This window comes from Anser brachyrhynchus, assembly GCF_964034855.1.
Source record: "Anser brachyrhynchus genome assembly, chromosome: 4".
NCBI classification, from domain to species: domain Eukaryota; kingdom Metazoa; phylum Chordata; class Aves; order Anseriformes; family Anatidae; genus Anser; species Anser brachyrhynchus.
Window position 1 is genome coordinate 73,028,003 of NC_137698.1, and position 22,719 is coordinate 73,050,721.

At 46.8% G+C, this 22,719-nt stretch overlaps 2 protein-coding genes across 3 annotated transcripts; one reads left to right on the forward strand and one right to left on the reverse strand.

Moving 5' to 3' along the window:
• Nucleotides 1-503: 503 nt before the first annotated feature.
• On the reverse strand, nucleotides 504-19,999 carry IMMT (inner membrane mitochondrial protein). Of its 2 annotated transcripts, XM_080591345.1 has the most exons (15): nucleotides 19,812-19,999; nucleotides 15,910-15,986; nucleotides 15,428-15,617; nucleotides 13,981-14,101; nucleotides 13,263-13,343; nucleotides 12,097-12,198; nucleotides 9,662-9,798; nucleotides 8,846-8,949; nucleotides 7,518-7,653; nucleotides 6,323-6,452; nucleotides 4,706-4,720; nucleotides 3,221-3,444; nucleotides 2,344-2,475; nucleotides 1,816-1,945; nucleotides 504-1,459 (listed from the first exon to the last, which is right to left on the reverse strand). In XM_080591345.1, the coding sequence occupies exons 1-15, from the start codon at nucleotides 19,854-19,856 to the stop codon at nucleotides 852-854; spliced, it is 2,232 nt and encodes a 743-aa protein (XP_080447471.1). In that variant the 5' UTR covers nucleotides 19,857-19,999; the 3' UTR covers nucleotides 504-851. The 2 variants fall into 2 exon arrangements, with proteins under 2 accessions (XP_080447471.1, XP_080447472.1); XM_080591346.1 differs by lacking the exon at nucleotides 4,706-4,720.
• A 13-nt stretch (nucleotides 20,000-20,012) lies between these two features.
• Nucleotides 20,013-22,220, forward strand: MRPL35 (mitochondrial ribosomal protein L35). The gene is made up of 4 exons (XM_080591357.1): nucleotides 20,013-20,185; nucleotides 20,309-20,480; nucleotides 21,491-21,635; nucleotides 21,857-22,220. Exons 1-4 carry the CDS (start codon nucleotides 20,155-20,157, stop codon nucleotides 22,043-22,045), a joined length of 537 nt encoding a protein of 178 aa, XP_080447483.1. The 5' UTR covers nucleotides 20,013-20,154; the 3' UTR covers nucleotides 22,046-22,220.
• The last annotated feature ends 499 nt before the right edge of the window (nucleotides 22,221-22,719 follow it).

The following is a 22,719-nucleotide window of genomic DNA, read 5'->3' on the forward strand; positions in this document are numbered from 1 at the left end:
GCTCATGCTGTGCTTTAGCATTCTAACACCTCAAAGTTGGAGCAGTGAGTAGAGAAAGCCCGGGTACTAAGCAGATCTCATCTTTCTTCACTGAGGGTAAGAATTAAGGAGATGGTGAGAGAGAGGGAAGGAAGGAGCTTGTTCTTTTTATGGATTCTCATGGTTGAACTGAAGTCTGGCTTCTGGATAGGTGTACCTGTCCTAAAGCTGCAGAACAGCTCTAATAGGAAACACAAGGTAGATATCCACCATACTACATGCTCTGACACTTAATTTTTGTCTGCTTAAACCTGTACTCATAAATATTGTTTTATTTACACACAGGTGTAAATAAATCAATTGCTGAATTGAATTTTGCTGAATTGATCTTATCAGTGAAATCTTACTCCTTGAGAGTAGTACAGAGGTTAAATTTTGCTGTTTCCTCAGATCATGCAAAGAGGCTGTCCTTGCATGGCTCAGCTGTGTTTGATATTAAATAGGAAACTGAAAAGCAGGAGGGAGGTGGTTGAAGTCTGGTTTTATTCAGCTGACAATGTGGCAAATCATCAGGAGGTTACAAACATCATTTTGGTTGGATCACGAGCTGGCTTGGTAAGACAGGGAAACAAAATTTTTACACAAACGGTAGAGAAGCTTCCTGAAGTTGGTTGTCATGATAACTCAACCCAACCCCAGTACAACAGGTGGTAAAGTTAAATACAGTGCAAGGAAACAGGGCAGTACCCATGCCTGGATTTCACGCCTCCAGCCCCCCGCCAGCTGCTCGGTTTGCAACACCCTCAGGAGATCAGTGGATTTCCCTGCAGCACAAACAAGTGCCCAACTGCCTCCGAAGTGCCAATCCTAGCTCACTGCACCTGAGTTGTCCCTAACCCCACAGCGCTGGCGTATGCTGTCAGGATATCCACAATCTGTTTCGTTTCTAGGGTCATTCGAGCTTCGGTCAGCCAGTCGTGCGCCACTCTCCTGGACTCTCCCTTCAGCTGGTTGACAAACTTGGCTGCCAGCTCCAGGTCTCCGTGTTCGATGCAGTAGGAAGCGTACGACAGTAACTTAAACGTATCCAGGTCGTCGGGGCTGAGCTCAGCAGGCGGCTTCAGCTGCTGGGGGTGAAACATGAGAAGCGACTGCAGGTAAGAGAGGAAGTACTGGTACAAGCTGTTTCTCGTTTCATCGATCATAGCCACCCTTTTGGCCAGTTTCTGCACGGTGTAGAAGCGCGCTCGGAGGGCCTCCTCGCTGTACACTCCCCGCGTCAGGGACTCCTGGGGCAGAGCTGCCGTTAAGGCCTCTGTGAAGGCGTTGTCGGAACAGCTGGCCTTGATGGCCTTCACCGCGCTCTCTAGGGGCTCTGTGGGGCTGTCCCCGGAGGCTGTTCTCATGCAGTACTTGAGTGCTTCCACAGAAAGCCACAGCTGGTGGGCCTTCCTGGCCTCCTCTTCTGCTACTGCATGGCCTGAGAAGTAAGTCAAGAACGGGACACTCAGGTGGGGTCAGACATACAGGAAAAGTAACACCAAAGTGAACACAAGCACCAAAAGCCATCCCCCTAACCCAGCCCTCCCCTTGCCCTTAGTGCTCACAGCAAGCCAGTTCCACGCTCCAGTGTCAGGCGGTCCCTGCACACAGAGCCCTAGGACAGCTTTTGGCAGAACCGCCTCTGGGCTCGTGCAGCTGGGAGGCGCTGGGTACTCGGCTGTAACAACCCACGGCCCACAAGCTACATCTAATCCTGTGTTTAGGTTTGGTAACAGGCCTGGGGGCTGTTAACTCTAGTCCTCAACAAGATGCAATTTCAACGTCAGTGCTCACTCTCAACTGCTTGCTCAATTCCTTTCAGCCTGGCGTAGGCAGTGTTGATGTCCAAGGTGAAGTTGTCAAGCTGCTCCTGAGTAAGGCGTCTGAATTGCATTTCTTGTTCGCTGAGCTTCTCCGATAAGTTCTGAAATAGAAACATTTATCATCAGGCCAGTAACAACTGCTGAACTGTATTCAGCCTCTTTTTAGTAAATGCTGCTATAGGTTTTTTTTCCTTGCTAGAGACCATCTATATAGTAAATACATTATAGCAGTAAGAAGCCTTATTAGGGTGAAATTAAGTTTCTGCATTTGTAATTGTCGCAAGCTTCTCACCTAAAGTAGAAGCTTTTAAGGCAAGTCAGAATAAGACTTCTCTGTTCAAGTACTTCTTCATCTATACAAGATGGGCAGGCTCCCCTCCCTAGCCCCCCATCTGGAAGACAGTTCACAACTCTCACCCTGCAACGTTCATGCTTTGCAAGGCTTCAACAGCAGCACTGAACCAAATCCACCCCATTCCTCGAGGCCTCTCCCCCTTACCTGCTCAAACTCCACCTTCAGCTCCTGCTCCTGGATCTTAAGAACATCTCTCAGATGGTCGGTGTGGGCAGCAGCCTGCCGCCGCAGCTGGGTCCTCATTTCGCTCTCCATCACCTCTCGGACTTCTTCAACCTGCACACAAGCGAGCAGCTGCCATTACACCACCCCTTCCCACGGCCCGACATGCACCGTGACTGTCAGCCATCAGGGATCACATGGAGTAGAACCACCTCACAACCCCCAGCCCCAATAATGTGTACATGCTGGTATCAAAATATTATACAAAAAAAATACAGTAACACAACAGACTAAGTTCTCTGGCACTTGTAAGTCAGCTTCCAAACAAAACACGCCTTCCCTTTTCCCTATATACTGTAATACTACTAAACAGTTTAATAAAATTGTGATACCCTTTCATTTTCCCTGATCTATAATAAAACATTTATCCACTGTGGAGAGTGCAAGCTAGGACAAGATGTATGGTGCAGGTTTAATTAGAAGCACCTGAAGCATTTTCTGGCTTATAATTTAAGGACTGTGCCATTTCCACTCTTCCACTAAATGCAAAGATGACAGTACAAAGATGACAGCTGTAAACTAATAGCAGTCACTGCAATGCTTTGAAGTAATAGGCTGTAGGTGAAATCCTTAGTAATGTGAAAAACAAAAGTAATTCCTGAATTTACTGTACAACACCACCCTCCTAAATTTGAAGTTTTCCTGCTCAAAATCTCCTTTCCATGCTTAGAGTATTAGGGCTCCTAGCTGAAGTCTCCCGTCACTCACAACACCCTAGTTGCCCTCCTGTGTGCTCTCTCTAGCTCTTCTACATTCTTTTTGCACTGGAGATTGAAACGTACGGGTTATGCCACTTTACCTTCTTCTCCTGTTCTATCTCGATCTCACTTTTGTGATGCTCCAGCGCTTTGGCCACAGCTGCCTCAAGTGCCTTTTTGTCTTCAAGTTTCTGCTTCTCCAGGGCCAGCTCGATGTGCTGCTGTTCCCTCACCCGCTGCTCGGCCAGCTCCTTGTTCAGCTGGTCAATGCGCCGATGGGCGTGTGCGATGAGAGAATTCAGGTCGTCCGTCGATAGCTGCCCAGCTGAAGAAAACACGGGGCGTTAGGCAGGGCGGTGAGAAACTGCCAACGGCAGTGCTTTCCCACCTAAGGCTCCACGCGTGGTTTATGGAAAATGGGAGCACATTTTATGAGATGTTTCTGAGCACTTCAAGCCCTTGACCGGTGCTAATGCCCAGCCAATGTTCCTTTCTGAACCAAACCAAACGCAAGCAGGAGAGAAACGACCTTCATTTCTTTGAAATTATTCACACCTATGATTTACACTCCTGTAATTACAGTTAGAGGAGACTGTCGACAACTCTGTCCCTTTCTTGGTCTTTACGCCACCATGTGTTTCCCTCTGACAGCACACAGAGCAGCAGGATACATAAAAGCCCCATGCTGACTGATACAGCTAGCTGGGTACAAGCTCACAGAAATGGGATCCTGTGAACATCTGAAGGCACGGTGAGAGCCAAAACAAGGTTCTTTTTTAACAGTCCTCCAGGCCAACTATTCAGGATCAGATTTGTTATCCAAATCTGTATCTTTCAGGTTTGGCTATTTGAAGAGCAGTAGTGCTCGTAACTAGATGTGGATCTGCGAGGAAGTTTGATACTTGTCTTCTAGGAAAGCCAGCAGCACTAAGGAGCTCAGCCGCTGAAATTACTGCTATTAAAACAGAGCTGGGCTTTACTGCACTTGAGCTTTAAATTAGGTTTCTTTCCAAAGGAAAACAATCATCCTCAGAATCAAAGAGTTAATCAATCATGATTAAATTCAAATTAAACCAATCTTTTTTTGGTGACCCAGCTCAGAGTGCCCCTACGTGGCTTTTCAAGCATACGAAGTACCTGGGCATTTTAGCAGTATCACCAGGAGCTGGCGCATCCAGCACCTCACGTGAGCCAGGAGCACTGCAAGCTGGGCCTACTTGAGGGAAAACCCTGTCACGCAGCTTAATTAGAATTGATCTAAGTTTCTATTTCTCATTGGAATCTCAGCAGCAGCTACTGAACAGCTTAAATTCTCAATGAAAAAGCAAGCTTGGTTTTCAGAAGCCAACAATCCCACTCCCCTGGCAAGCGAGCGCTGTTAGACAAAGAGTTTGTGGTTTAAGCAGCACATGCAAAACTGGTGGAACAGATCCCAAAGCATAACTCAGTCAGGAGTATTTTAGGAATGCAACATTTCACCTCTTTGTTGATACTGCGTGTAATTTACAGTGGTGCACCACACATAAAAAAGGACAAAGAGAAAAGAGATGACGTTCACAAGACCAAAAAAAGTTAGAGGAACTCACCTAAATCAGTTATCTCTGCAAACAGAAAGAGGAGAGGTTGGAAAAGTTAATGCACATTCACTGCTGCAAGTCAGTCATGCAAAAGAAAAACTGAAAATAGCTTCTTATCTAGAGCACCTTAGTCTTGAGTCCAAGTCTTCAGGAATGTAAGAAGAACAGCATGCTGATGATAGAAACCTCTCCACATTACAAGCAAGATGTAGCCCGAAACATCCCAGTCACTACACCCACCTTTGGAAACCCCCCAGGTTAACCTTTTAGTCGAAGCAAGGAATACGAACTGTGAGTAGAGAAGTGCAACAGGACACTGAAAGTTTTAGTCTGATGTCTCCAGGTTCTTAGAAGCAGTTGGTAAGAACCAAATTCCCAAGCAGCAATGAGTCACTAAAAAGTCAGTCCCGTATACTTCAGTGGGGCCCATCAGTATGAAGCTGAATGCTTGGAAGCTACCAGGAGATTCCCTCGCCTCCCACCAAAGTGCAGTGATCACAAAACCAGGATGTTCACCCTTTAGCCTGCATTAGGGATGGCAGCTCCACTCCAGGGTGCCAAATAAAGTTTTCTTCAGAACTAATACCCCAGAAGACTGCGCATGTAAGACAGCACAGCAAACTGCAAACAGGTCATTAATCTAAAAATGTTTTCCCAACTTTAAAAAACAAAACAAAAGGACCTTTCCAGAAATGATTTTACAAACAATCCGTATTATAACTAGAGGGAAATGTACTATAACTCAGACACGGTCCTTCTAAACACTGCGACTAGAAACACAAGATCATTTAGCACATTTTCTGTTAAAACACTGTGGTACATGAACCTTCCAACAACTCGAAGTAATACATTTATCCCTCTAGGAAGAGAGATTCTAACGACACTTTTGAATCACATTTCTCATTTCTCTTTTTTCTGCTATAAGGAAAAGAGCTCAAGTTGAAAAAACCCAAGCACCTCAAAAATATGAGTGCGTGAGATGTCAGATCTCAGGCAAAGAACTGTAGGAGTAGTAGCTTCAAGATCAGTTCCTGTGTCAATTTAATTTAAAAGTAACATCCTGGGGTATGTAGGGTACATAAAGAGCAGTCAATCTCTTTCATTTTATCATTTCAGTGATGACCTAGAAAAACTCAGGGAGCTCTTCACTCCTCTGTTACAACAGTCTATGAGAATACCTATAACCACAGAATCAACCAGAGAAATACTTGATCAGCGAGCAACACACATTTGATCCAAATCTGGAGTGACCGGGGCTGTTTCTCAAGCAGAGCACGTGAAAGGCCATGCTGACTTCACTGTGTGTGTAGGTATTGCCTTCCTTCTCACAAGGGTATAACTGATAGAATATAGTGCATGGATTACAAAACCAAAACAAAACAAGAAAACACCCCAGCTAACTTTGAAAAAAGCACACCAAATCAGCACTCCGTGTCATGCAGGAGCCATAAGGCACCGACGCACTAGCACCTGCTTTAGCCTACTACTTCCAACTGTGAGCTCATTTTCACTTCAAGCAAACGAGGGGAAAAAGGACACTGAACGCTCAGTCCAGCAGGCAGAACTACAGAAGCACTACAAGGTCAGGGTAACCAGCCAGGAGTACCGCCGCAGTGCCAGACTTACTCAGCCCCTTCCAGCCGGGCTGGACGTCTGGAGTGATGCTGTCGAGTTCTCGCTGAAACTCCTCTCGAGCTGTAGCCACAAGCTCGTGATACTGAGCTACTATCTTGGCCTCGGACTGTGCTGCCTGAACCTGTAACAAACAAAATGAATTAGTTTTATTTTTCAAGGCGAATTACCAAAAACAGAGACACGTAATTTAAGACAAGGCCTTGTGTTAGTGGCAGAGATCTTTATCCTCCAGCCCAACTAAAACAAACACGCTTGGGGAAAAGAAAAACCAGCCTGTGCTATCAAACCTCTTGTGTACAATCATTATTTGCTTCAGCTACATAACTCCATTTCCTCTCACACGCACACTAACAACACAGTCAACCTGTAGCCTAGACAGGATCAAAGCATTATCTTAAATACTGAATTTATCATTAAAGATGTCCAGCTCTTTTCCTCCGTTACTGAGCGCTTGTTTCCTGCGGCTATTGTGCAGGCCTAGCAAGTTAGTCCTAAGAGAGCTGCCCTCCTCTCACTAATTCCTGATGCTCCCACTATTAAGGTAAATTCACCACTGAAATTACACCTGAGGGATGGAATTGGAATTTGTCTCCTTTTGCAGGAACTGGCCTGCAAAGGGAGCCAAATTTCAACTTTACTTTTCTTCCCGTCTTCTGAGTTGTAAAGTCATTTCCCCACAACGCCATTAGCACACATTGATTACAGTGATTACAGAGGCGTGTCTTATATCAGAGCTTCCAAAGTTTCCTTTCAAGGTTAAAAAGCAGCACTCAGTGACTCTTAAGTCTCCCGTGCCCTGCCAAGGAAAAGCCACCACCAGCAGAACATTAAAACACTGTGTGGAAGGCACACCACATCAAACCACACGTTTAATGTTTTGTCTGAATCTTTCAAATTCCACTCCACATCAGACAGGAAGAACTACAAGTTGCCCAAAGAAAGCACGGCACCGATCAAACTGTCTGGAGACTTTCAGGACAGAGACCAGGTTTTCCTCAAAAAGTTCTTGTCAGGACTATTCACTGGTAGTATAATCAGTTCAAGGACTGACCATAGCTAAAAAAAGCCAGAATTCAAACTAAAAGTATTTAATCTGCTACAGAGGACTTTGGAAAGGGAATTCTGCACAAGCTGCCAAGTAGTTGTTATTCTAATGATGATTAAAAACAGTGTGTGGAAGCATTACCTTTTTCACTACGTTGTCCAAGTCGACGATCATATGATGAAGATTTTCTTCTGCAGCAACAATGTGAGATTTGGCTCCTGCGATCTGAGACTTCTTGGCATTCTCAATTACACCTTTTGTCTTCTCTAACTCTTCTCTGAAAAGAGAAGCAGCTGCTAATTATAACACGTGCAGGTCTTACGACATAACCCCAGAGAAAAGTTTACTTGACACCGTCCGTGTTTATAGGAAGAACCACCTGATAACTCTCATGTTTCCCATCTACCAGTTCTATGGCAAAAATGCTGAGATTAAAGATTTTCTTCTGCAGCCTGAAGCCTAGAGATGTCACTGGCTCCATTCCACGTAAAATGAGAATTACGTATGGTATAATTACAACTTGGGACTCAAGACATAGCCGGAGAGGGAAGATGAATGAAAGCTCACTGACAGTAATTAGCAAAGCTAAGTTAGTATTAGAAGGCAGACATTTCCAGCACACAGGAGAGTATCAAAGAAACATTTTTAATATAGATGGCTTATTCTTGCAGAAGTGTTTTAGACATGGTGACTGGTAGAGATAAATGAGGACGGAGAAAATTTATAGAGCTCTGTAAAAGATTTTTTAATTTTTTTTTTTTTAATTGAGAACCATTTTTCCTCTAGGAAATCAAGGAACAAGTGTCCTTTTTCCAAATCCATTCAAACCAACAGAGATTTCTAATAAACTCTCTGGAGCAAGGAACAAGCTTTTTAAAATAAGTAACTCATTGAAAGTGGAGGCATCCAGTAGAGAGACAGAGAATGAAAGCTAGCAATAACCTTTGAGCATCTGCAGTTTTGGTTAGCAATAACCTTGGAGCACATCTGGGGTTTTGGCTAGCTTGGTTTTACTCTTTGCAACCCTCCGTTACTCCTCCTACCTGTTTCCAGTCAGCACAGCAACTTCCAAGGTAAGAGGAGTTTGTAACTTAACAACTGTGCAACTTCAAGGACGTTCCCCTCTTCCTCCCATTGCCCCCTCAGCCTCAGAATCATTAAAGAGCTTCCAAACTTATTTCTAACCTCATTACCAAAACAACTTGGAGATATTTTTGTTCCATCAGCTTACTTTTGCTGTTACAATCATTAGGTAATGAGCCTGCACACCAGACTTAGTGCACACCACTGCAATTTATTCAGAACCTGACATTATGAGCAGGCTCCGCTTTAGAATTCAGGCTTTCACTAACCACACATCTCAGAAAAATCTGGCCTTACAGACTGTCCCAGAACTCATCTAATGCCTGCCAGCCCTCATGGGTGGCGTTACCTTTCCGCTCCATAAGTCTTAAAACCAGGCAACGTACTTGGCTTTCAGAAGGGCATCAGCGGCTTCATCCACTGCTCTCCTCCGATCTTTCAGTGCTTCCTCCAGAGTGCGCCACTGAGCGGATTTTTTCTCCCCGGCAGTCTAAGAAGTATAGATTTTTCATTAGGGTTATCACAATCGCTACAATAAAGTTACCCAGGAAATAATAGCCTGTAAAGATTCAGAGTTTGCTACACTCGTTTCACGCTGGCTGACCAACATGGTTTTGTTTTACCAGCAACATAGCTGGAAGCTTTAAGAATTTCTTCCTTTCAATGTTTTATGTTGTTTTCCTTGATCCTTAACATTTTGTTCCAACTGAGCAACAGATACATGTACACACAGCAGGGCACATGTGAGGATCACTGTATGGTGCCACAACATTTTGGGGCAAATCTCTATATGTATTACACTTAAAAGCAATTTTAAAGTAATACAGGACATTTAAGCATCAAGTTAAATAACAAATTCTTAAGGCGTTTGTTTTACTCAGCGCAAGATTAAGTTTAGTTGTCTGTATGCCCCTGTTCATTTGATTAACCACTCAGTTATACCCTCTGCATTACCTGTGAAGACTAGCAGCATAACCTGAACTACTCGCATAACTACTCGCAAAAAGGGAATAAATGAATTGGAGGGGAAAAAAAGTCAAAAGCAGAAGCATTTTATTATTAAGTTACACATTTCAGAAGTGGAAAGATTAGTTAAAACTGTGATAAACATTAAGACAGTGCATGAAAAGCTTCCAACTTTAATTGTGAGATGGCAAGTTTTGCTGAACAGAATATACAAAGTCCCCGTTTGTCCAGTTTACCTCAGAATTGTCCATTGCCTCCTTCAGTATTTGTAAGTGGGCATTCACTGCTTGCACAGCAGATTCCTGTGCCGTAATCGCCTGGAGAGTTACACGAGCTGTAGAGCTCAGGGCTCCTTCTAATGTTGCTGCAAGGGCTGGAAAAAAAAAAAAAAGAATTAACTGAATTAAACTCTAATTAGTAAAGTGACACGTTACATCCTCTGCATCTCCTCACGTTATCTTCTGTGACCCAAAAGAGTTGGTCAGTTTGGAAAATACGCTGCAGCCTATGGAAGAAGAAATGCCATCAGAACACATTCCTAATTCAGAAAACGAGTGCTAAGATGCAAGCCTGCACTTAGAGCAGTAGGACTACTCGGTGGATGCCATGCGTTTGCAGAGGGGCGCATTTAGTCCAGAAGACATTTTCCATCTTTACTTTCTGCAGTGGTTATCAAGAGGAAACAAGAAAATATTCCTGTTTTCCCCAGGAAAGATATATTCGAGCCACAAAGTTATTCTTCCCAGCCCAGAAGGTGATGGCGGCAACTATCTGCTCCTGTCGGGATACAAGCCCAAACGACCTACCAATTATTCAAGCAGGAACCAAATTGACATAGTTAAACAGAACAAACTCTGTCTTACTGGAGCCAGCTATTTATCTCTAAGTAGCGGGGCAGGTAAATCCACCTTCCCAGTAAATTCTCCTCTGGACTTTTTCTGGGTAAGACCTCAACTACCTCACTTGCAAAGGAGTCCTTGTATGAAGCAGACAAATAACGCCTAACCTCTCCTTCCTGCTCAATGTTGCTGGGGCTCAGAGCACCACGGCTCTGAACAGAAACAAGCAGCAGCAAGCCACAACAAACAAGTCTACTGTGATTTAAAAATGTCATCGCTTGTGCACCAACAGGCCAAGCCCAGGCTCTGGGGGAGGTACAAACCACTCAGAGAAAGTAAGTGGGGCTGACAAACGTGCCAACACCGTGCACAGATGCAGGGTTTTGGATGGGTCGGATTGGATACAGTGTTCAGCATCCTTGTAGTGGATGTCTCTAGCCTACCAATTCCCCAAAAACTCCTTCAGAGAAGGCCTGCAGAGCCACTGCGCCCACCCGTCCCTGCATTTCCCCAAGTCAGAACTAGTCCTGCAACACCCACCCGTTTCTCCCAGACTGGTCTCCCCGTCTTCCTGGTCAGTGCTGCCTGAAGGACAGCACAGAAACCTCCCAACACCGCAAGCAGCTTGCAGTCGGAGCTGGGTTTGGTTTCAGAAGGTAGCTGGCCACAGCTTGCCAAGCCTTACCAGAGGGCAAAACACCACCTGCCAAGAAACATTTCTCCGTTTTTCTGGCTTCCTCTGAGGCAAATAAGGAAAGGACCCAAAACTCCCAATTTAAACAATCGTGCAGCAAAACCAAGACCAAACAACAGCCCCAAGGTATTTTAAATCCAATAAATCATGTAGACATCTAACAAACTACACTGGAGAGGTGAGGGGGCAGGGATGCAAATCTAATTTATTTGAGCAAGATGCATGAGGACGTGAGTTTTGGGAACACATGGAAAGCCAAACAACCTCTTCACAATACAGCTACTCCTGGTGCACCTGGATTAATGGAAGTGTTGCTTCGAAGCCACACAAGGAATTGTTAGTTCCCAATCCAGAACCTACAAGCAACATTTCATGGTCCCTTGACATAGCGGTCCTGCGTCACTACGGAACAAGCCTAGGTAGCAGCTCTGTAGACAAGGACCTGTGGATCCCAGCAGTGACACCTGACTGCACTGGGCTGCATCAAACAACAGGTCACGACACAGACCAAACAAAGAAACGATCTCCCTCTAGCCGGCATTTACAAGACCACATGTGGAATACTGCATCCCTTCCTGAGATCTTCAGCATAAGCAAGATGCAAACAAACTGGGACACAACAGCGGAGAACCACTAGGATGGTTAGGGGACTGGAGGTCTTATTCTAGCCTGAAGAAGAGAAGTCTAAGGGGAAACTAGAGAGGTTACAGAAAAAAAATGAACCAGACTTCTCTGAAGTGCCCAGAGAAAGGCCAAGAGGCAATAATTAAAGTAGAAACAACAGAAATTAATTGTATGTAACAAGCTCTCCACCATAGAAGTCCTGGCAAAGATGTTCAGAGAGGTGGGACAATCTTTCTCTATCCTTGGAAAGTTTCAAAACTCCAGGGGAGAAGGCCCTGATCAGCCTGCCTGAGCTCTCCAAGCTGAGGCTCGGACCAGAGAGCTCAGAGGCTTGTTCTACCCCCCCTTTTTTTTTTCATCCTTCTCTGACCATCAGTTATTTGTGAGTGGGTGGAGTGTTCTTCACCAGCACTCATTCTCTGCCAGCACGACATGGGTAAAAGACAGCTGCATAAGCCAACAGAGTCTTTTGTCACGTACAACATGCACAGGAAAACTGATGGTAAGGACTTACCCGATATCTTCTCTTGTTCCTCCTTGTCTTGCTGGGCAAGGCGGGCCGCAACTTCTTCTGGTGAGCGTTCTTTTATAGCATGGGAAACTTCATGTTCTTTATCTACAAAAGCAGAGAGTAAAACTGTTTCAGTGGAGAGCCCAAATTACTATTTGGATTACTTGTAGGGAAGTAACTTTCTTTTCAAAATCGATTTGCAGAGTTAGTGTCATTTTATAAATCTGACTTCTGCACGAAGCTATGCCAAAACTGCATCAAGCTTTCTTATTATACTCATAATTGCAAAGGACTGTCACAAAGCTTCTTAAAATTAAAGACAATAGCACGGATACCTCACATGCAATCTGTAGATTTTACGTTGTCTAGTTACAAAGATACACAAAATTCAAAGGCAAAGGCAAAGCAAGAATTAAAAAATGTATGGAGCCAAGTTTAAGTTTTCAGTAAATCTCTCTCCACTTTTTTTTCAGTTCCCCTTTGGCATGCTTGGAGAGTTCAGCCAATGTAAAGAAGGTGAGTCAAGATTACACTCTATGCCTTAGCCTAAGGCTGCTTAAAATGTTGTTACTCTCCAAAACAGGGAATTAACATCGAGCTAATTCTCTCTAAGGCTGCCTATAAACTGAGGAGAGAACCCAGATCTCAGACTCACGCTGCATCTAAAAAAAAAAATGAGGTTACTTTTTAATAATGTTGTTGCTAACTGAAGAACGTATTCACTTCTTGCTCGCATAAGCTTATGAAATGGGCATGTTAATAGGGGAAGAAATTAATATACTCTCATCTGAAATAGCCCATCAGCGAGAAACTAGTGTTTCCTGTTCAGTTAAGCAGTAAATGAAGTTGCTTCACTTAGCCCTGCACAGACAAGCTTTTCTGAACCACAATCAGAAAGCCACAAGCAGCAGAGGCAAACTGGACCATGCACGTTCCAGTCCAGCATGAAGGCAGGCTTTCCTCCTACATCCCTCCCTGTGCCTGCCCCAGCTATCTATCTCAGGGTCTCAGCATGCTAAAAACCTGTTAACATGATGCAAGTTCTTTCATCTGCAAAAGGCACACAGAATAGTGCCTTTAAAATGACAAATACCAACACAGAAATAATTTATGCACTTAAAGCTGTAGGATTTGGGCTTTCTTCAGTGTGTTTGTATGATCTTTTTCACCTTCTTCAGGCTGTATCCCCGGAGCTGGCACCGACACGGCTACACCTGTTGCAGAGATGATCTGTGCTGCAGCTGTGCCTGCTGTTAAGTACAGTTACAGAACTACAACAGTTAGTATGCACATGCTCAACGTCAGAACAGGGAGATAAAGACTTTCTTTTTTCCTCTGTTAAATCATTAGTTGGGCATTCACATTACTGTATCCGTAAAAAGGGGAATTTCCTGGACAGACAGCACTCAGTTATTACACACACACACGTGCACACAGAACTTCACTCGATGCAGCAGATGAAGGAACAAAGATGCCAGCTGCTCCTCTCTAAACCGATTCCATTTGATCTGGCTTTAAAAGCAGCCCAGCAGTTATCCTAAGTGAAGTTTCTTGCATTTGCTTAAGAAAAAGAGAGAAATCCTCTCCAAGTCAGGCACCCAAAAGTGTTCTTCCTGATGAGTCTCACATCCAAAGCTATGCAGGACAGTCATTATTTGTATTACATTCCAAATATTCTAGCGTAAATAAACTTCATAAAACCTAAGCAAAAATAGTTTAAGCCTTTTTAGACAAATATGGCTGAGAAAAAAATAATATTAATTTGAAGAAACTCTAACATACTCATCTTCAACCACTCCCAAAGACTATTTTAATCTACTATGGGACGTACAAAACAAGAGAACACGAGCTCTTTTGTTTCCTCTGCATGACATTGTGTAAGGTTACCTTCTTTTTCCTCTGCAGGAGGAACAGCTTCTGGTTTGCTTATGGGGGATTTGGTAACGGGCTGCTTAGATTCTTTCATTACTTCTGCTACAGAAGAGATCTTCAGGGGGCCTTGCTGTATCTTGAAAAGCAAAAATAAGAAATATCACCAGTTTTCAAAGAGCCTGCGTGTCACCAATCCCATTAAAACACAGAAGAACATTTCCACGTCTAGACAACTGAATCATAAATCTAAACTTCAAACTACAGCATGAAAATAGCAGCAAGGCCATGTAATTGCTTGCTTTAATTTTTAATTTAGAAGGAATCTTTACAGAACACAAGGTAATGGCCGAAGATGCCACAGGCACGGCGTGGGTTTGGCAGGGTGACCTCACTGACTGCTCTGTGAAAGGGCTCGGATGCTGGTTTTCAAGACAGATGAGCACTAACTCGAGTGTAAATTACTGCAAGGATTTATGACATTAATTCTTTAACATCCATCATGTAAAGCCACAAGGTAATACTAAAAACATCTGAGTTGGAGCCATAGCTAGGCAGATGATGATTTTAGTCTGACCAGTCTGTTTTGTGCAAGAGCTACTCAGTGCTTGGGAGGCAGCAAGAGCTTATCACAAGTGCCTGCAGCTGAAAACAGAAGAGAGACAGTTCTGGTTAACTCCTGTGCTGTTTGTTAAAGACAGCTTTCTTAAATTAAAAATATTTTGGGTTTCTCGAAGGTCAAAAAACTTCTGATAGCTCCGAAAAGCCACGGCCAGAGAAGCCTTTCAGCATTCTTGTTTAAGCAGGGAGCGTTTTCTGTCAGATGCACTAACAGAAACTTCCAGATTCGATTTCCAGTGCGGTGCTGAAGGCAGTATCAGGTTTTCCTTTCTGCAGGGTCACATCACTAAGGTTTCATACCCATGCACGACTCTGCACTGTTCAAAGCTTTATTGATCCAACAAGTTCTCAGATCTCTTTAAATTAAGTTCAGCTTAGATCAGAAGTTTTCTAATCCTGCAGTCTCGCTAACTACGCTAAACCTCCAGCCACGGTAAAATTAGTTAAATTCCAGTGTCACCTACAGCTCTCCCCCCGATTTACCTATAAGCAAACCAGCTGTTTGATTAGGAGCCTAACAGATTGTTTTTTATTGTAAATAACAGTTTTACAAGCCACAGACAATCACAAGATGAAATGGGAAATGGACAAGCAGCGCTGTTACTAAGCACTAAATAGTGCTTCTATTAATCAGGCAACTCATAAGAAAAGAGGAGTTTGAAACAGGAAAGGATCTACAGAGTCCTTCAGTGTCTTTTCAAAGAAAAGCAAAAAACTGCAACAAAAATGCTGAGCTCGTAATTCTTAAACGATGCACAACAAAACTTACTGGAATTTGAAAGCTAAGAGCAGGTGCTCTCTCTGAAAAAGGAAGAATGAAGCGTGCCGTGGGGGAAACACTTACCGGTTTCTTTGGCAGCGGTGCACTGTAAGGTGCGGGACCAAGTGCCATCTCAAAGAGTTTATCAGAGTAGGGGATGGCTTTCTCTACGTTCTCCCGGAACTGCGTGTCATAGCTGGCGTACAGGACAGTTCCCCCTACTCCTCCACCCACAAACAAGACGCTGGCACCAATAATTTTGCCTACAGAAACACTGTTGGGGGGGGGGGGGGGGGGAAGAGTGAAAATGACGTAAATCGCATCACAGCTTGGTTCAAGGTGACCACCCCCAACCTCCCTTCTCGACAGCACTCACCTCGGTAAGATTCATTTAGATCCGAGTCAATCAAGCAAGGAACACAAGGAACCAGGAGAATAAAAGCTACTAACCGGAGAAATCCCACCCCCACCATCGGCTTGCTCTCACATGAACCTCAGGAGCAGGTTCACCCTCGGCAGAAGGAACAGGAGACAAGAGCCCACCCCCCCCAAATCCTTCTACGCACCCCGACTCTCCCGACGGGGTCGCATATCCACGGCTCACTCGTGACGGACGCAGCGATGCTCTCCCACACCGGCAACTCTGTGAGGGGTGGAGGAGAGAAGAGTTAGCGGGCACCCCGAAGCGCCTCCTCACCTTCGCTCCCGTTTCAGGTCAGCTTGTTCCACCGCCACGTCTCACGCGGGCTCCGAAGGCAGGCAGCAGCCAGCAGAAGGGCAGCGATGTTGGAGTTTTTTCTCCCCCCAAACAGACTTTTCGCAAGAGCAGCTTAAGGGCATCTTAAGAAATAATTAGTCATTTTGAAAAACAAGCAAAAAACATCCCAAGATATTTCTGCTACTGTTTTCCCTGTTTGTGTTCCCTTCCTCCCGTCCGTGTGGCACAACTGCATCAGTTCAGGTTCTCTCCAGCAGCCTCACGAGCTACCACAGCTCAGCTGTGACTGCAAAACACCAGAGCTGCTTAAACACTTACGCCTTGCTTTGAAGGCACAATTTCTTCTTCAGCTCCCACACCAAGACTTTCTCTGAAAGAGCTACGAACACACCTCTATCGAAACAGAGACGGGATTATAATAGAAATGAAGTTACTGTATGAGGGGCGATACATCGCCACATTCTACTTAACACAAATAACACAACCCAAGATGTTTATCTCCTGTTTTAGCCCAAAAAGCAGATTTACCAGAAAGACTGCTTAAGATACTCTAATCCTGAGAATGAGGAGAAGCACTGCCCCCTCCGTTTTTCTTTTTCCACATGTGAATTGCTAAAAGAGGAACACAAGGCTCAAGGGAGATCCGTGCACGACTCACAAAAGGATCGCTTCCCACAGCTGCGATACTTTGGGCAACTAGAAAATTACAAAATAAAAATAAAAATCAATGAACAAGAACGAGGGGATGTTTCGCTAAACCCCGACCCAAGAAGAAAGCCTTCTCTGTTTCCTTCTGCGTAGGGCAACACGTAACAAGCACGCCTCTTGGGGGTCAGGTCCCATCCTTATCCGACACCGCAGAGGAAAGGCAGGCACGCTGAACTCCTATTTTTTTCCAGAAAGTCAGCCAAAACTCTCTGATTAGTAACAGGAGGGCGTGGACGGTGAGAGGAAACCAGCATTTCTTACCCCTGAGTCCTTCGCAAGCCTTAGCTGATCTTCTCATTTACAACAGAGTAAGGGAGACAACAATGTTTTCTGGGTTGGTTTTCTGGCTGAATTTCCACTCCCTTCCAAAACTCTGGGTCTGTGGCACCGTGACCAGCACTCACCTAGAAATGAGCCTTTACCCAGAGCCTCCTCGTCAAGCTTCTTCACAGTGCAGCAAGATGAGAGCAAGCCAAATGCAGGCCACTGGAGCAGCAAACTACAACCTTTAACTGCCGGTATTTTAGCAGAAAACCCATTCTCGTTTTCTTCCCTCTCACCAAAATACACTATTCCCTCCAAAAAAACAGCGGCAATTTTTTAAAGCTGTACTGCTTGCCTTTTGCCACTAAAAATCTTGCTTAAATCCACTACATCGCCCTAATTTGGAAAATCAGGAGGAGTTTCTCATCTCCCCATTGAATCATTAGCAGGTGCTTACTACCAATAAAAAATCCCCTCAGTAGGGAACCCAGCAGGCAGCACAGACCCCTGCAGCAGGGCACTGAGAGCAGCTGCGGCCATTTCCTTCCCCCTCCAGCACTCCCACGTGCTGTTTCCTTCACCTAACTCCTTTAATACTCATTATTTCACATTCGTTATCCACTACTAAGTCACTACAAGACCCACTTTGCAGGGCACTCTGTACCCTCAGGTACGAAGGTATGCAGGCAGCATACAGAACCCAGTGAATCCAGCATTTGGGGTTACCCACGGGAGATTGTCTCCCTGGCAAGGCGCTCGGGGCAGGCAGGGCACAGCAGGACTTCATTAGAGAAACCACCCCCGCCTTGAACGTAGACTTCAGGCACAAGTTCAAATACCCAGACAGAGCTCAAGGGCACGCCACCCTCCGCGTTCATTCAGCCCGAGCTAAAGCCGTCCTCGTTCTCCACGCTGCATCTGCGCAGGAGGCAGCCCCCAGGGCACAACGCGGGATTTGTGTGCTTAAATAAGAGCAAAAGAGAAACTTCAGGGGAAGTCGGTCCGCGTAATGAGAGAGGTTACGTGCAACAAGGGCATCTGACTGCAGAACCGAACTTCACAGGCCCCACAGCGTCAGCATCTGCTCAGCCACACGGCGTTACTCCTGCCAACAGAGTTCTCCCTCCTTGTGAGAAATTCCTTAATGTCACCTCACATCAGGCTAGAGGCCACAATTCTGCATCTCCTGCAAAACCAGCGCTGTAACACATTCGTTTCTTACACCTAGTTTCTTTTTTTGCCAACCAAAAGGGACAGGTTTTAGCTGCAGAAACCCCAGGGGACCAGCAGCTGCCTGTACACGTACGTGTAATGGAGTGCTGAGAGCTTCCCCACCAGGTGAACGCTCAGGTGATCCCACTTGCCTGCAAACACACTTCTGCTGTTCAAACTAAGTCTCCTTTGTCAAGCAATCGAGAAACATGACTAGGGATGAAGAAAAAAACTCATTTTTTAAAGTAAGGAAAGAAATTGCAAGGGTACGGATAAAAAAGCTCCACGGAATGCTCTGGCATCTCTGTGTCTGCAGCTTTTCCATCGAACTTTGATAGACTGAAGGCACGCTTCCAAACTCCAGAGCACAACACCCCATTCTCCAGAGCTGCACAGTCATTCTAGATGTACTCTTACAGACTGAACACGTGCACAGGGATGTGAGAGGCAAACATCTGTGACAGCCTGCTTTCTGTCTTCTCATCTCCTGGCTCAAACCTTCCCCAGGCCCTCGCTTCAGCAGGCATCGGATGACCTGGGCAGAACCCTCCCGGCCTTATAAAGCTGCAAGAGGAAACGACAGCTGCTGGGGTGGGAGAGGCTGTAACGGGTCACACTTCATCCACAGAGCGCGTGGATAGGAAGAGTAACGAAATTGGAATAGAGTAGAATATAAAAGTGATTCGATCTTTTTATTTATGTGTACTACTGTTAGGCAGATCCCCGAAATAGAAGCTGGGGCCTTTGTGGAGGTGTTAGCCTCGTCTACGAACCCTTCCATCTTCCAGAAGCGAGTGGCTGCTTTAAAAAGGCTTCATACCCCACAACCACGTGGGGAGAGCATCGTGAGGACGGGGAAAGGCCCAGAAGAGAAGCGCACAGGGGGAATTTTTCACCCTGGCATCCCTCCTGCTCCTTTTTTGCGTTGTACCCACGGGCACCACATACGAGGGGGGACGGCAGCGACTGCGGGCACCCCTCAGACCCCTCGCGACCCCCTTAGGTCTCCTCACAGCCCCCTCGGGCAGCCAGCTGCTAGACGCCCCGGCCCAAGGTCACGTCCTTCCCCGCCGGCCCACGGGCCCGGCCCCCCGCCGCCAGCCCCGCCGTGTGCCCCGGCCGGGCCCCGCCGGTGTCGGCCGCCCCCCAGCGCGGCCCCGGCCCCCCTCAGGGACCCCCCTTCAGGAAGCCACCACAGGCCCTGCGCCCAACGGACTACAACACCCAGCATGCAGCGCGGCACCCGTCAGCCCCCGCTACGCCCGGTCGGAGACGGGCGGGGGACTACAAGGCCCGGCATGCCTCGCGCGCCCGGCTCCGCTCAGCACCAAGCAGACCCCGCGCGCTGCTCGCCGGGATTTGTAGTGCGCCCCATCAACGCGCCCGCCCCCCGAGCCGCCTCATTGGCTCCCGCGGCTGTCCCTCAGTAGCCCGGCAGCCAATGGCGGCCCGCGCGCGCGGAGTCATTGCGAGACGACGGAGCGGCGCTCAGAGGACGCGCCGCGCCTCGGCCCCACGGCGGGCGGCCCGGGGCTCCCCCGCCTCGCCGCTTTCCCCCCCGCTCACCTGCGCGGCCACCGCGCCGCCCGCCCGCCGCCACGCCCGCAGCATCGCCCCGTGTGCGCCTCCGCCGCCGGCACCGCCCGCCTCCGCCCCTCACCGCCAGGAACCGGGCAGCGCGCATGCGCGGGGGGGCGGGCAGAGCGGGAAGAGAGTGACGGGCAGCGTGGCCAATCAGAAGGCGAGGAGGTGATGACGCAGCCAGGAGGAGGGCGGCCGCCATTTTAGAGCGCGGCGTGAGGCGGAGCGGGGCCGAGGCTCCTCCCGGGCCCGTCAGCACCGCCCCCAGCGTGGGGCTCCCGGGGCCCTCCCCCGGCGCCGCTCCGCCTCCTCCTGCGGCGGCCGGGACATGGCGGCGGCGCTGCGCGGGGCTCTGGCGGGTCGGTGGCTGAGGGAGGGGGGCGGCGGCGGCGGCCATGTTGTGGGGGGGGCAGCGCGGCGCCTTCGAAATGGCGGCGCCTCGCCTCAGGGCCGCCGCCTGTGAGGGCTGTGCTTCTCCACAGGGCTCCTCCGGCCGCTCGGCAGCTGGGCCCCGCGGGCAGCCCGAGGTGTCGGCGCGGGGCGAGGTGTGCCCCTGAGGGGATTCGGGCGGCTGCGGGAGGCGGCGCCGCTCGGGAAGGGGCTGGGGCCCCTCGGGAGCCTGCCCGCTGGGGGCTTCCCCTCCGTCCTCGGCAGGTAGGGTATGGCCTGCGCGGTGCTGGAGCGATTCTGGTGTGGGGGTGAAGCCTCTGGGGGTGCGGTGGGGTCAGGAGGCAGGTAGGCGCTGCCCTGTGCTGCCTCCTCTCAGCGAAAGCTCACCAGCAAAGCAAGGGAAGGATGGAACAGGCGAGGAACAGATCTTCACAGAATCATTGATCCTGGAAGAGATTTTCAAGACCACCTGGTCCGACCATCCCCCTACCAGCAATGTCACCACTAACCCATGTCCCCAGGCACCAGGCCCAACCTCTCCTCGAACACCCCCAGGGACGGTGACGCCACCACCTCCCTGGGCAACCTGTCCCAACGCCTGACTGCTCTTTCTGAGAAGAAATGTCTCCTCATTTCCAACCTGAACCTCCCCTGGCACAACTTGAGGCCGTTCCCTCTAGTCCTATCACTAGTTCTCTGTAAGAAGAGGCCGACCCCCAGCTCCCCACATCTCCCTTTCAGGCAGTTGTTTTCACCAAGCTTAGCCCCTCCTTGGCACCTCAGCAAAGAAGCAGGTGGCCTCTTTCTTGGCTGAGAAGCTTCTTACTGCTTTTTGGTCTCACAAACAATTATAATCCTAAGTCTTCCACTTGTATTGAGCATAATGTTTGAAAGAGGATGTAAAACAGAATGTGCTTGGTAGGTGTAGACTTGACTTTACAAATAGGCTTGTTGTGTAATCACTTTCCTTTGCTGATCATTAACGTTCTAAAAGTTCTGAATGCCAATAACAGTTGAGTATGTTTGCTCTTGAGTATTTAACCACGCTTTTAGTAGATGGAAAAGCTGTTCTACAGTAGCTTCAAGATGAATATATTTCATTTGGAATTCAGTTAGCATTGATACCTACGCTTGTTGAATGACGTGTTGCAATGTGAGCTGAATTTTCGTTAACCCTGACTTGTGATTTCTCATTACGTGAAAAATCCAATGACTGGCTTAATGAAAGAGTTGTTCCATTCCTGTTCTATTTCCCCTCTTTTTTTTTTCTTTAGAGTCACACCTCTGCTTCCAGCTATACTTCAGCAGCCAGTGAGGACCGTCACTTACTACAGTTTACGGAAAGGAAAGAGGAAAACTGTGAAAGCTGTCATCGACAGGTTTCTCCGGCTGCATAATGGCCTTTGGGTGAGGAGGAAGGTAAGATTTTATTTTTTTTCAAGGAAGACAAGCTTTGTGTTCACAGACAGTGGGCTGTTTTCCTTCCATCAGGAGGCAGTAGCTAGTATGGAAGTGTGCACAGGGAGACTCCTGACCCCCTGGAAGTGGGGGATTTGTCCAGGTTTGCTTATCAGTATTGCTATATATGCATATCGGCTGGCAGCAACCTGCTTAATTTCTTCTGTATTTTCTTCTGACAGTCTGGGTACAAGAAGAAATTGTGGAAGAAGTCTTCCGCCCAGAAGAAGCGTTTGAGAGAGATGGTGCTGTGCACTAGAACGCAATGTAAGCTCCTCGATAAAATGACCACTTCTTTCTGGAAAAGAAGAAACTGGTATGTTGATGATCCCTACCAGAAGTACCATGACCGCACAAATCTTCGTGTGTAGAAATTGTTATTTTTTGCATCTTTCTACGAAAGAGGTGGTGTCTTGTGTGGTATGGCCCCGGTATCTTAATTTTAGATCATAAATCTAATGTGTTACTTTTATAAATAAACATATGCGTATCATTGGATCAGAATTCTGGGTATTGGGGCCCAAAATAAAGGAATATTCAAGACTATGAGCACCAATTTGTGTTTCACTTAACAGAGGGTGAGAGCTGAACTTGTCACCTTAGTGTTCTGAAGTCTGCTGGTTTCATGCGGTTGTGTGTAAGATTGTATATGTGGATGAATACAGCCTAAAATAAAAGGTAGCAAATAACTCAAATTACTTAATTTTTTTTAAAGAAACATGTTTAACCTCAGGATATTTTTTATGTCCCTACTTGTTGGTAGCTTGCTACCAAGGAGAGAAAGAAGAGTGGGATTTTGTTTTGGTGTTGCTGCCTATTATGGTACCACATGAACTGTTGCCATGTCTCCGTGTTAGCATACGAAAGATGGTGCTGCATGGTTTCTTGTGGTTTTGATAACCAATTAAAAACACATTAGCCAGATTTCATAGCAGAACTCCATTATGGGACTGGAATTTTGTATTTTGTATTGGTTTTTGAGTAGTGGAATTGCTTCATTGGGTCCTGTTCTACACCCGCAAGCAGTCAGCTCTGAGTATTTTCT